This window comes from Lichenostomus cassidix, chromosome 10, assembly GCF_008360975.1.
Source record: "Lichenostomus cassidix isolate B80296 chromosome 10, HeHo_3.0, whole genome shotgun sequence".
In the NCBI taxonomy this organism is placed as follows: domain Eukaryota; kingdom Metazoa; phylum Chordata; class Aves; order Passeriformes; family Meliphagidae; genus Lichenostomus; species Lichenostomus cassidix.
In genome coordinates this window covers 13,495,742-13,510,181 of record NC_139491.1, presented here as the reverse complement: position 1 = coordinate 13,510,181, position 14,440 = coordinate 13,495,742, and the positions used below count along the sequence as shown (strand labels likewise).

General features: G+C 41.4%; 2 protein-coding genes across 7 annotated transcripts in view; both read right to left on the bottom strand.

Moving 5' to 3' along the window:
- Positions 1–201: 201 nt before the first annotated feature.
- On the bottom strand, positions 202–11,251 carry POLR2M (RNA polymerase II subunit M). The gene is made up of 6 exons (XM_085070844.1): positions 11,247–11,251; positions 9,754–9,858; positions 6,623–7,042; positions 5,120–5,806; positions 4,219–4,441; positions 202–3,461 (listed from the first exon to the last, which is right to left on the bottom strand). Exons 1-6 carry the CDS (start codon positions 11,249–11,251, stop codon positions 3,324–3,326), a joined length of 1,578 nt encoding a protein of 525 aa, XP_084926970.1. The 3' UTR covers positions 202–3,323.
- MYZAP (myocardial zonula adherens protein) overlaps positions 10,758–14,440 on the bottom strand; it is a 44,178-nt gene continuing 40,495 nt past the window's right edge. For all 6 annotated transcript variants that reach the window (XM_085070735.1, XM_085070737.1, XM_085070736.1 and 3 more), the window contains one exon: positions 10,758–13,379. In XM_085070735.1, coding sequence (XP_084926861.1) covers positions 13,277–13,379 — 103 coding nt within the window. In that variant the 3' untranslated portion in view covers positions 10,758–13,276. The remainder of the gene's footprint in view (positions 13,380–14,440) is intronic.

Genomic DNA, 14,440 nt, shown 5'->3' with positions numbered 1-14,440 from the left:
CTCTCAGACCTGCCAGATTGGCCAGCTTTAGGTCTCACAGGTCTTTTCTCATCCATCTGCATTCCTAATTTTCTTTCCCTATACAACCATTGCTTCCTAGCTCCATCTCCATGTTTTCCTTGTGAAGCACTGAAGCAAAAGAGTTCCAGTTTTCCTCTAAATTTTACATGGTCAAAACAAAACATTATTCACATGAACAACTTCAAAAATATATTATCCGCTCTTTATTTTGCTGTGTTAACAGCCCATTCCAGTATAACAGTCCATTCTCAAAAGAGAGAACAAGCTCTTCAACTCTCAAGATACATTCTGAAATTATCTGGAACTGGGAAACAGTGAAACACACAACAGCAATATTATACTTAATCAGAAACTTCTTTCAGTATCACTAAACCATTTAAAGATTCATTCTTTTATTATCCAGCAAATCCTTTCATGATCCTCTTGTATTCTAATCTTCCACAAACTTCTAGATTGTGCATCCTCCTTAATGCAGGACTCTTTTTAAACCTGACTGTGCTTTCTTATCATTCAGAGAATCTTAATTCAAAGTGCATACCTGTGCTCAGAAGCAACAGCTCCCATGAAAGCTTCTACATTTCACAAAGTTTTAAATAATAACTTAAAATTCATACCTTTAGCTTGGTTTTGTATCCACACAGGACTCTCCTCCACAAGGACTCCCCACAACTGCACTGAATTGCTGCTAATTGTTTAACAATTACATAATGCACTTCACCTGTGACCACAATGATTCCCACCTCACCCTACCTCCCCTTAAAGGTGAAGTGTGCCAATTCAGGGAGCATTTTGGCAAAGGCCCAACATGTTGAATGTTATCAAAATAAAGATCAAGAAAATTGCCTCTGCTTTACAAAGTTTAGAGAGCAAAAGTATGTGTTAATAGCACAAGGAAATAGCTGCTTTAGTTAGTAAAAGTGTGTGATCAGCAGAAGCCTACAAAGAGATAGACTTCACTACTCTAGAAAACAAGTGTAGCTTTGTGTGAATTCCTTTAGCTCAGAAAAGCCAGCATGGAGAAAACACAGCATCTTACAGAGATGTGACAGCACAGTCAGTACTGGATAAGGGTGATGATCCTAACAAGGGGAAGAGATCCAAACAGCCAGGTAGCATTAATTTATATTTCGTGAAACAGCAAAGAGAAAGGCAATACAATTCTGAGGCTGCTTGCTCTTGAGCAGTACAAACTATCATAATGGGAGGACTGATGAAAAAATGCAGCTGGACAAGCAGGTGGTAGCATGGAAAGCATTGATCAGAGAGATGAGCTGCATCCACAAGAGGACATCACTCCTCTGGCCTGTGATTCAGAGCCACAAACTGAACAGAAATAGATACAACTGAGATCAACTGGGTCATCAACATGGATGCTGAAGGATGAATGTGAATGACTGAAAACAAGCCAAAGAATTGTGCTGACAAAGGCAAGTGATGGTGAGAAGCTGGGAGGATGAAGAAGGAGCATAGAAAAGAGAGGAGGGGAAAAAACCCCCAAGCACAAAAAGATGGCAGAAAGGTGAGAAGGCCTGGAGATTAGAAACACCTGCAGAGTCTGAAACCAAAATAGCAAATAAGGAAAGCCTCAGGAGAGCAGTCCTGGCAAAACCACAAAGGTCCCTATGAGATATTCAAGGGACTGAGGCACATAGGAGGTACCAGGTGCACAGCTGGTATTTAGATGGAGTTTCAGAAACCAAGATGAGATAGCAGTGGCAGGAGGATGCATGACACATGGCAGGAGCTAGACACACACAGCAACATGTCATAGGAAGTGGGGGGTGCAGGGATACAGAATATGGATTTGTCATGTTTAGTGACAGCAAGTAAGCCTATTAAGAAAAAGGGAAAAGCAGCTGATGAGAAGCCCATGAACAATGAGAACAAGAAAGCTGCAAGAGGAAAGGGTACAGGAAAGAGCAACAGATGACCTAGTCAAAAAATACCACAGTTAGCTTAGCAGCACTTCCATCTGTCAAACTGCAGTGCCAGGATATGGACTGTGCCACAGGGACTGCCCAGGAGAGCTAGTGGAGCATTTGGGAGAGAGTTACTGCCTGCTAGGAAAGTGCTGCATGCACTCGAGAAGTGGCAGAGACCTTCCTCCCCCATCTTCATCCTGTGCAGCTTTTTAAATGACTTGCAGCTGCAGCAGCCTTGGTTTCCAAAGATATCATTCCTGCAGGAACATGTTCACATCCATGGACAGCCCTGCACACACAGCTGTGGCAACATCTTGGAAAACAGGTGTTGCCAGGCTATACAAGGAAACTCTGAGGTTTAAGAACTGAACTCAAACTAGGCTTGCAAAATCCTACTCCACAGTGAAATATCTTTGTGAGATACTTGTTGGGTGCATTCCTTATCTTTCAAAATTCATATTATTATTCATGTTCTCATAAGGAAGGTTGTTTTTTGTCTTCAAGTAACAGCCAAAACTTTAAAATACACAGAACACTTTCTCCGAGAAAACCAGAGGGTGGATCTCTTAATTTACAGCATTGGACTATGAAAAAATAGTATTTTGAAGTATGAAAGCAGTGTACAAAAATAAGGGAAAACATAAAAATCTTTAATAAAAATAGTAGTCTTCATATTAACTTGATCTCTTGACATGCCTTTCCATAATAACCAAAAATCAAACAGCAGTGTCCCTTAAAGCCCAAACAGAATCTGAGTTACAAAATAATTTTAAATTCTTACCTATTTACAGCATAAGGGCAGCAGTCTCATTTTAAAGTGCAGGCACAGAAGCAAGTTCTCATGTGATAAGAAGCTACCTAACAGCCTAAAGATCAGGTATTTATTGGAGCTCTCTGGGCAGGTATTTTCACCACATGGTAAAAGCAAGGTAATTTTAAATAGGTGAAAGAAGTATCTCACATTTATACAAGAGCATTCACAAGTGAACAGTTCACAGGCACCCTAGCTTACTTTATGGACATGCTTTGTGCCAAAGCCCATTGCAATCACATTTCTGCACAGAAGAAACCTTCTCTTATAGCTGACCCATCACAGCCTGCCAAAGTGTATTAGAGAGCTTTCTTTGCTAAAGCTGACAATTATGGATTCCACAAGGATTAACTGCCCCAAGTGCCAAAAAAGTCTCCAAATAAGACCAATAAATATACATGACATGTATATTTATTATGTCTATGTTGAACCCTTCCTGGAGCTGTTGTGTGAAAATTTTAAGAAAAAAACTGCCTAGATCAAGCATTCTCAATATTCAGGTTTGGGGTTTAAGAAGTACTGCATAAAGATCAGTTACACAGCTCATCCTCAGACATCCATTCTTGAATTCAGTCTTCTGCTGAAAAATAATCTTCATCTCGCACTTCTCTGTACTGCATTGAGGCATTGCCCTCTGGTTCAAACCTGAGCATTTTTATATTTAGTCTCTCTGCAAGCTTCTGTGCTGCTAGCTTGGCTTGCATTTCCTATGTAAGAAAAGAAAAGGACACAAGTTAGAAAAAGTGTTCATTTGTCATTCTCATGAATAAACTAATATACTAAAATATAAACTTGACATCATACTATCAATAATTCCAAAGTGGGCTTAATTAAAAGTTTTAATAACTAGCAAAGAAATTTCAGGTTTATTTTCACACTTATACATAACTATGCTATTAATATTTGGTTCTTTTTAATAAGAGTTGAAATTCCTCACATGGCAGCACCCACCTGTGATACACTAATGTCAGTTTTAACAGAACACTTCTACAATAGTGTCTAATAATTTAAACATTAGCTTGACACTACCTGGAAAGTCAAAATCCATTACAACAGATTTTGAAGAACGTCAGGACTTGGATTCTTCAGACACAGCATAAATAAAGGCAAATGTAGATATATATCTACAAAATACTTGCATATTTTAAGAATAACAAATACTCCCAGGCCTTCATTTATGCAAGGGACAAAAACTCTTTAATGAAGAGTGAAGTGAGTGGAGTAAGTGCAATAAGGTTAGCATATCAACACACACAGATTTTGTTTCATGTAGGACTAACTAATACTTTCAGAGGGCATTAATACATTCTTTGATTATATCACTGAAAGAATTAAATACAAGACAAAGTGCCTTTCCTCAAAACCTGCCCATCTCAATTCACCATCATGAAAAGATCACTTTATCTTTTGGTTTTTAGGAGTGATCCTGATTATGTAATTTTTACACAAATTCAAAATTCATACCTCATAAGCTTCTTTTTGCTGTATCTGAATTGCTATGGATTCCTCTATGGATAACAGCTTAGCAGGGGAGTGGTGAAGTGGTGGCAGTCGAGCTGCTGTGATGTCATCCAAATGTTTCTTATCTCTGAGTCGTCTTTCTTCTGGAGGAACGGGAGAGCCAAATCCTCCAGGTGATCGACTGGATGAGGAACCATGAGATGATCCACTCTGCTCTCCTGATAGTCTGGAGGACATAAAACACCTAAGCTGTGATCCAAATTTGCATCACAAGGCTGAACAACTCCAGTTCCAAAACTTACTTTTAACAAGTAAGAGTTGAATTTAAATCTGAAGTACTATGAAAACACAGACAAATAAAAATTAAGCAGCACTCGGAAAAATTAAAACTATTTCTCTGCAGAGAGCTAGTATCACAAGCTCCTCCTGACAGTGAACCAAGTGGTTTGCTGATTTATTAGCAAACTGAAGTAGCAATACTTTGGGAGTCACATGAGGTACAAACTGCTACTGCTACCAGAACAGACAATGTGAACTGTAATTGCCCTAAAAGTGTAGGAAAAGCAAAAGGCTTGCAGCTATTAAAGTTACACATGTTCTAGAATTGATCCAAAAGTTTTGCCAATTGTTTAGTAGTTTTAGTAGCTTTAATTTCATTAAGCTATGAAATTCTATGAAAATTCATGACAGTCGTTTTAAATGGGTAGAATTAGACTACTGCTCAGTACTGAGATTCTGTGGCATTTAAAGCTAAAGAGCAAACATATTAACCTTGTGTGCCGTGAGACTTTGGATCTCTTTAATCATCACTAGAAAATAAAGCCATCATGCTTGTTCTGTACCATTTCCAATTTTATGCAGATCAAGTATCTCACAAAAGGTTTCTCTATTCCATAATACTTACGCATTTGTTTTAAATTTGGGTTTTTTTATGACTGGATTCTTGGCTCTGGCCTCTAGAACTTCAATATAATGTGGTGTCTTGGGATGCTGGCTTCCAAACACATTGCCCTTATGTTTTGCCACATTCTGCTCCTTTTCCAGTATTTTTTCACTATTTTCACCATCTGCAATTGTAACTCTTTGAAAGGCATCAACCAAGGCATCTTTACTATTGTCCAGAGCAGCTGTACTTTCTGTACCATCCTCAGTATTGCTCTGAGAGTCCTGCTGATCATTGTTCAGATGATTGCTTGTGGCTGACTTGGAGACAACTTCACAAAAACTATTCTGATCCTCTGTAACAGTCTTTACTTCGTCATTTTCCCTCTGAGTCCTCTGATTTTCCAAAGCTGTATTTGTGGCATCTTCCTCAATACATTCTGCCTGCTGCCCTTCAGCAGAAATGTCTTTAATATTAGAGTTTTCATTAAAGACTGAGGAATCTGCACAGTTCGCTGTGTCCTCATTTAGGACAATTTCCTGTTTCCTTGTATTAATCTCCTCCTGTTTTGCTCGAAACTCCAACCTGACAGCAGATAACAGCTCAGCTGTCCTGGCTACTTCTTCCTCTTGTAAAATGGCAAGCTTCAGCTTTTCAGCAAAATCAGAGATCTTCTTACCCTTATCTGGAAGCCTAGCAATGAACTTCCTAAAACAAACAAACAAAAATTATTACAAACAATCTTATTTCAATCTGAGTACAGAAGTGTATTATTAAAGTAGCTAATGAGGCAGGTTTCACATTTTAACATCAGCTTCTTATTTACATACTAAACTTCTGAAACATGCAAAGCACTCGCAGCACAGCAGTAACCACGTGTTGGCAGTGAAACACACGAGTCATGAAACGGTTTGGGTAGAAAGTGACCCTAGAGATCATCTCGTTCCACCCCCTGCCATGGCAGGGACACGTTCCACCAGAGCAGGTTGCTCAGAGCCCCATCCAACCTGGCCTTGAACACTTCCAGGGCAACAGGACAGCCACGGCTTCTCTTCCAGTGCCTCACCACCCTCAGAGGGAATCATTTCTTCATTCTGTATCTAATCTAAACCTACTCTCTTTCAGTCTGAACCCGTTCCCTCCTTGTCCGCCACCACATGCTCTTGCAAACAGTTCTGTCCCATCTTTTCTGGAAGCTCCTCTCAGGTTCTGGAAGGCCGCAATCAGGTCACCCCAAAGCCTTCTATCCCCCAGGCTGAACAACCCCAACTGTCTCAGCCTTTCCTCGCAGGGCAGGTCTCCACCGCTGTGCCGCAGGCTGCAGAGCCGCACGGACACGCACAACCCGAGCGCTGCCCGCATCCGCAGCCGCTGCAGCCCCGGGCTACCCGCGGCCTCGCCGGTCCCCGCAGGCGCTGAGCCTCCGGGGAGCGACCGCTTCGTCCCGTGCCGCCTGCGCGGGGCGGGCAAAGCCGGCGGGAAGCCCGGCCCGCTGCTCGGCGCCCGCACTCCGGCTGCCCTCACCGGTCGGCCAGCAGCCGCTCCTGCCGCCTCAGCATCTCGCGGAGCTCGGGCAGCGCCCGCCCGCGCAGCCCCGGAGCCGCCGCCATGGGCACCCGGCAGCGCCCCGCGCGCCGCCATCTTGCCGGAAGCGACGGCACGGCGGCAGGGCCCGACTTGCTGGGAACGCGACCGGCGGCAGGCTGCAGGAGCGGCACGGGAGAGCCTGAGGGAGCGCCGCGCTGGGGGAGCGCGGGGCTGGGGGAGCGCGGGGCCGCGGGAGCGCCGGGCCGCGGGGGCGCCGGGCTGAGGGAGCGCCGCCTCGCCCTGATCGGACCAACAGCTGCAACGAGGGAACGCTGGTTTGTGTCCTGTACGGCACGAGTGACACGTGCCGAGAGCTGCCGAAAGGCTGTGCCTTTGGCTTTGGGACCAATTCGACACCTTTTAGCAAGTTTTTGGGGCAGCGCTGCAGCAGACTCTGACTCTGCCCCCGACACCAGTCAGGTGTTCTGTCTAATTTTTCGCACCTTTTTTCTGTGGAAATTATTAAGCAAAGTCTGAAAATAATTTTGTTTCTTAAAATTCTGCAAATTTCTGGTATCAGTTTAAGCCAATAAATGACTTTAAAATCCAGCAGTTTCATCTTTCCTTGCCTATGTTATGCTACGTACATGATACTTTAAAATTTAAGTACTTTTTCTTTTGCAATACGAATCTTCCAATGGATGTGCTGCAGGATGTGCTTCTTTTGAAATACGGATGTGCTAAAAATCACTCCTTGTGAGTGACTAATGAGCAGCATTTCAGGGCAGGGTCCCGGGAGCCAAGGCGGTGCTGTTCCGTGCCGGTGCGGTGAGCCCGGCCGGGTGAGGCTGCAGGGAGCCGCAGCATCCCAGAACTATTCCACAACTGCAGAGTGTGCTCCAGCACCGACTGCAGACCTCCAAACTGGGACAAGCACCCTCAGTGAGTACTCTGTGTGGTAGCAGTGGGGTCATTAGTGGATGGTGGTTCCCAGGGGACACCTGGCAGCTGTTTAAAGTTGATCTCGATCCGAGCAATAGTGAGGAGGTACATTGATCAGGGGCTGTTAGCGCCGTTGTTGTATGAGCAGGACGAAGGCAGAGCCAACCCGGTGGGACTGGAGAAGAAAGTGCTCTGAAATGTCCGCCTAGCCCTTTGTTTGTGCAGCTGGATGGCCGAGGGAAGGGCTGAGGGCCGGGGGAAATGAGATTAATCAAGTAGGCAGCTACCCATGGAAAAAAATACCACAGTCAGGGTGAGAGAAGTCATCCAGTGACTATTTGAAGAGACCATTTCACTGTCTGTTACGCACTACCTGGATCATCTGTGGAAAATCCCTTGGGGAGTTTTGACTTAAAGTTCAGGGAAGAGGAAATCACAGAGTTTTTCTCACCAGGAGATCCCCCACAGTTACAGGACACAAGGTCTGAATTGCTGCCTCTCTTATGCAGGCTTAAGTCATTCATCTATATAACGTTTCTGCATCTTGCAAGAAGGAACACTTGATCCTGCAGATAGGAGAAAGTGGGAACACTGGGCATGGAATCCACTCCAGCCAGCAGAGGAATGAGAGTCTAGAAGGAATAATCTCATTAGACCACTGCACTGCACTCACAAAATGTTCAGCTGCTTTATGAAGTACAGAAAAGTAATGCCAGTATTTATAGTGGGCTCCATCTTATGTGCTAAAAACCACATAAACAGAAAAAAGTAGAGCAAAAAATGCAGAGAATAAAGTGTTAATAACATAGCTGCTGGGAATCACAACTGATCATTCTGTACCTCACTTGGAATACCATTCACAAAGTCTGGATTTGTGCAGGTTCACTGGGAAGCAATGTTGTTCATCTTTACATTTCAGGAGTGTTGAATGTTGGAATAACATTGTCTGTTTACAGCTAATCCACAGTTCCAGAATGATGAACAAATAGCTGACATTTGGAAGGTGCTGGAACAAACATATTCTTGTTTATGAACAGGTGGGCAGTATCTAGATACAATGCAACTGAGACAGCACCAACTCAGGTAAAAATTTGAAGCAGGAAAAATAGATTTATGCTTTTGCAGTCAGGAAGCAGATGTATGGAGGACTTGTGGGACTGGGAAAAATGATAGCCTTAGGCATTGCTTACCCTGGGGTGAAATACAGGTGTGTAGGAAAACCCTCACTGGCCACACTCTGAACATGAGTAACCACACCCAGCAATACCTACAGCAAGTTTACCTTAAGACTTTGCTCTTGTTTCTTTTGGGAGACAGACAGACTATCATCATGTGCACTGCACAGGCATATCTTTACCATTTCCCTCAGAGCATTCTCGGCCTGTTTGATTAGAGGACTTATTTAGTATCACTTGAATATTTTGATCAGCATTCAGGTGAGCCAAGTATATAACAAAGTGGGGATTTTATTATTTCTTACATAATCGGCTTTCCTATCTTTCCAACTTGGACGATTATCTTGAGCTGTTACTGAATACGGTTTTTGGTATGTTGTTTTCTGTCACTAGATATATAGAGTTAACCAAAATTTATTCTGTAATAGCATGGCTGGAATTACTATGTAATTTAGTAGTATTTCTACAAGAAAAGTTGTTTTCTGCTTTCTTGAACTGTATAATATGTTACTTCTTTTCACTAGGAGAAAGGGTGCAAAAGAGACTTTAGATTGTAGTTTTTGAGGGGGGGAAAAACTACTTTTACAGTTTCTCTGCCCAGAAATATTGAGCAGGAGAGGAAACAAGCTCCACATACAATGTAAATCACCCCTAAAATAAGAAGAAAAAATGGTATGAGTATTTGGAATTTAATTGAATCATTTTAATTTCATTTAGGAAAACAACTCCTTTCTTATCAGCATGATGCACCTTTGTAATAATTCATTTTATTTTCCTTAAAAAATACAACTCCTCCCTTTAATCTTATTTCTCAAAAAAATCCCCCAACACTTCAAAAGCAAATCTTTATATACCTATCCCTATCAACATACTGGGAAGCAACCATCAGATCACTGTATTGTCTACATACCACATGCTTTTACAGAATATTGTAACCTCATAGATGTTCACTTCTATGTGTTTTCTCTTTAAATCACCAAATCACTTTTTCTTTTGAAAATATTCACATACCTTGAGTTGTAGATGGCTCCTATGTCTTTGTTTTCTTGTGTTCCTTCCGTGCTGTCCTTGAGGTAGGGCTGGAAGGGCCTTAACTCAGGTCTCTCAAGCACATTTCTTTTTTAACAGATGGAAATAGTCTCAGGTGCTGAACAAGAATGAAATAAAATGTAAGCGGAATGAAACTCTCAGCATGTACATCTCCATTCTGTGGAGCAGGGATTTCCTGTGCAGAATTACAGACTTAATGCACAGAGAACTTACTTCTCATCTGTCCTTGTCTAAAAGTTTTCACATGTCAAATATTTCAAGCTCTCTGCAAAGCATCAATATCCAGCTCCCAGAACGCCATGTTGAAGGTTCAGCACCAAGCACTGCTGATCTCAACAAGATTTTATCAGGGCTTCTTGGCAATCTGAACTGAACACACATATATAGGGAAGCATTATTTGAGTAAAAAAGTTGACACTTCCTCTGAGCATTGCAAACCTGTAACACTGTGATTGTCATGTTTGCATGACCTCTTCTTCTTTAGTTGACATGTAGACTGCTTTATTGTTACAGTCTTAAAAATAAATCTCTGTTATCAGTTAGTGGATATAAACTGTAAATAAAGATGGGCCACAGCCTTCCCAGTCTCATCCTGCTGAAGCCTGGAGAGCATCATCCCAGAAGGATTCAGATGTTATCTGGAGGATCTGAAGCTGTTGGGGTTTTTTGCAAGAGCTGTGCTGGCCAGTTCTTGTTTATCCTGTGCAAGTCAATAGTTTTTTATTTCATGAAAGAGTTCACCTACTTTTGTTACTTGGCTTTGAGAAAGTCTTTAGCAAGGGAGTGCCTTCCTGTTCTCAAGAGCAAATCTGCCAAAGGAAACACCGACGAGAACATTGAGGCTCCCCAGGAGCCACTTTCCATTCCCACATGTTTTGAACAAACAAGGTTGTGAAGAGTAAGAGTTTGCAATGTTTTAAGGTAGGTTTATTTTAAAATGACTGTTAACACAACAGAACAAGAAGTTTAAATACAGTATTTATTGCAATTTATCCTTTTCATGTCCTACATACCAGATGTATTAAAAGCATACAATGTAATATATTATTTATACAGCATATATGAAAAGTGTATCCCAAAATACTTTCCAGAGTATCTGGAATAAATCACAAAAGAATACTTATCATGGTACAAATGTAGTCATACAATTGACTTACATTTAGTGTACTTTCTGGGACCTTTCTATATGGCTTTTATTGCTGTTCACAGAAATTTTACTAGTTTCTAATATTATAGTACTAATTAACTCAGTCTCAAATTGTGAAAATTTATAAGAAGTGTTATAGTCTTTTCAGTCAGATTTGTTACTACCTATGCTAATTTCCATTACTGCTCATTTGACTGGAAAGCTCTACATTTTCATGTAACTCAGTTATATAAATACAGTTCCTCTTCTGTTCATCACAGTTACCAAATTCAGACCAGTAGTCCAATCAAATGGTCATCCAGCTCACGGCATGTCCGAATGCTCCTAAAATACAGCTCAGACTTCAGTCTTTATTTGGTTTAGAAAAAATACCGTATTTCATCAAACAGTCAAAGCAGAATATACCCAGAAAACCTTTACAGTAAAAACTTAAGGCCTTGCTGCATTCTTGGTAAAGTCTTGAGCAGATTATCATAATTTCACAAGTCTCAGTTAAAACAGCTTTCACTATTTTCAGGAGATCTTCAGGAGTATATTAAAAGTAGAATGAACTTCCCTTGAGTCTGTGTCAAAACAACATTTTGATACTTATGCTGCCCTCTCCTACCATTCATTGATCACCTCACAGTCATCAGGTTCTGTTTTCTGAATTCTGGCCAAAATCAGAGGGATAAAGGACTTTCAGTTATTTAAACTTGTCAGTTAATGTATTTTACAACATGCTTTTCCTTTTATCTAAAAATACCACCTCCCTCCATTCATCCTAAGTTTGAAAGTAATTTTCACAAACCATGTTTCAGAATTCAATTCCTGAATTACAGAGGAACTATCTGGGCACAAATATGCTAAAAGACATTCTGTAAGACCTAAAGCTGGATCCTTAATGGACATTAATATACCTGCTGGGATTCGTTTTTAGTGTCTTTCTCTTCAAAAACAGATACTGCACAAATATTTTCTGTTATCAGCCACTAGATGGAGATAAGATTTCACAGGTACAAAGCTTATCCCTGAAATCAGAGTTGAGTCATTACTCATCTTCTTGTGGGTTCAGTATGAGGTCAACATTATTATTTTAAATACAACTTTAGGAAGTGTGCTTGATTTGAATGGACAGGACTGAATTGCATTGGGCTGGAGATAAAAGCAATCCCTTTGTGAAGCTCTGTGGCAAGGTGAGCACCTCCTGGGATTGACACTGCATGCAAGAACAATATTGATCATACAGAACCTAAGTTGTTCGTTTTCTGTTGCAGTTACTGTATTTAAAAAAAGGTCCTTCATTCATGCTAACAGAATTACAATAAAATACTCCTTATTCGTTTTAAGTTCATTAAGAGTGGAAGATCAAAACAAGATGTAAATATATATATTTTAATTAGTTCAGTATTACATACAGTCATTCCTGCTGCTACTTTGAAGACAAAGATAAGATTTTAAGTGCTTTGGACAAAATAAATAGTACTCAACCCCCCAAATTCTGATTCAGGACTGCTATTGCTGTTGGAATTGTAAAGACTGCTGCAGGTTGCAGTAGGCAAAATTTTGTTTAAATGAAAACTCCTTCCTCAAATGGAAAAGTAAATAAATAAAGTGTCAGGGATTTTCCTATACAATTACTACTGAATGTATCACCCATGGTCGCTCTCTCCAAATGACTGAGGAAGTGCAAAGCAGTGCCTCAGTCCAACAAGGCAAATTCCATTCTAATCTGCTCTACCCCTTACTGTTTTGAGCAGCAAGCACAATATTCACCTGCATGTGTTGAGGGAATTGTTTTCAACAGCCCAGTTCATCTCTCCCTCCCAGCCAAACAGTGCTGGGAACAAGAGAGCTGCTCCCTGGTGAAGAGAGCTCTGACTACACCAGGTGTCTGTGGCAGGTGTGATCCACCCTCAGTTTGGACAGACTCAGAGCTTCTACATTAATTCCCTCTGCCAGCACAGCTTCACATACTGCTTCCAGTAGTATTGACAGTACAATATATTACAGCTTTGTTACACAAACAGAATTAAAACACAATAGAAGAAAAAAACCAACTGTACAGCTATACAACTCCTTCTTACAGGCATTTGAAATGACACATTGCACTGGACAGCTTCTAAAGAAGCAATATTGCCTGACTGCTGCTTCACTCAGCCTGCTTCTTCCCTATCCCCTCACACTTAACATCAGCAGTAACTTCAGGTACAAAGTTACTAAAGAGCTGCTTTCAGGATAAATTTAGCAAGACTCCATGCTGCTGTTCTTCTCTATGAATTGATAAAAATTTATCTAACCAAGCTGCAAAGGCGCAAGATATCTGCTCATATTTAGAAAGCTCAATGAGTTGAATGCTCAGGATGTATTGTTCTTTGTGCTAAATTCCAGCACTCTCTTGAACGGGGTGTACGTCCTCACCGGCCTCGGACTTTGAGGAGATCTGTTCTCAGTGCTTGTGCTGTTCAGGAGACAAGAAAAAGCTTACAGAATTAAGGTCAGAGTATCATACAGCTGGGCTCACAATGCTGTGGCAATGAACTTGTGCCGTTGTGTTGATATTGACAGGCTAAAATTAAACTAATCGGTGCATTTGGTATGTTCCATATTTCTTTTCTATAACGCCACAAAGAATATTTGACAGTCGCAGACACTGACAGGTTTATAGGCCAGCATTTGCTGGCGCTCACAGCGGAATGTCCAGCAATAAAGTTATTAGGACTAAGGATCCTGCAACAAAAAATCTTGGCAATATTACATTTAAGAACACAATTAAAGGATTCTGTGGCAAAAAAAAAAAAAAAAAAAGCAATTGTATTTAAGAACACAATTAATCATTAAGAGTAATTCCATGAAATCTAAACTGCACAGAGGTACATTCCTGCATAGAGATAAATCTCAAAAATAGGAAAAATGTCTGATAAGTAGGGGCTGTGCTTACATGCAGAGGGGCCTGAGAGAGGGTAACAAAGACAGGTTTCTGTTGACAACTTGAGTGAAAAACGCTGTATTTGAGATTTCAAAACACATGCCATTAAAATGTGCTCTAGGTGGAACTCCAAAATGAGTGCATTTTCAAATTATGAAGGAAATTTTAGTTTGCTTGCTGATTTCACATGCTAATTTACATTCCTCACACTAAATCGTTCCATTTGCAGGGCAGTTACAATGAACAGGTTCACTTGTTGGTAATAAAAGTAATGTGACGTGGTCCTCATCTTACTGGTTTTTTCCTGTTTTGCCCTTCCCTGTGGTGACTTGTGGGGAAGACTGAAGTGTAAGTGCAGAGCCCTGCTCCCAGAGCTCAGTGCCCTGCTGCAGGCTCAGGGCAGACAAAGTAGAGGAGAAGGGGGAGCACAACACCTGATCTTTCCAAAGCCAGGCTGCAGAACCCCTGGCACTTCACCCCATCTTTCCAAAGCCAGGCTGCAGAGCCCCTGGCACTTCACCCCATCTTTCCAAAGCCAGGCTGCAGAGCCCTGGCCACCCCAGAGCAGCGACAGCATTCCAGTGCAGATGTGG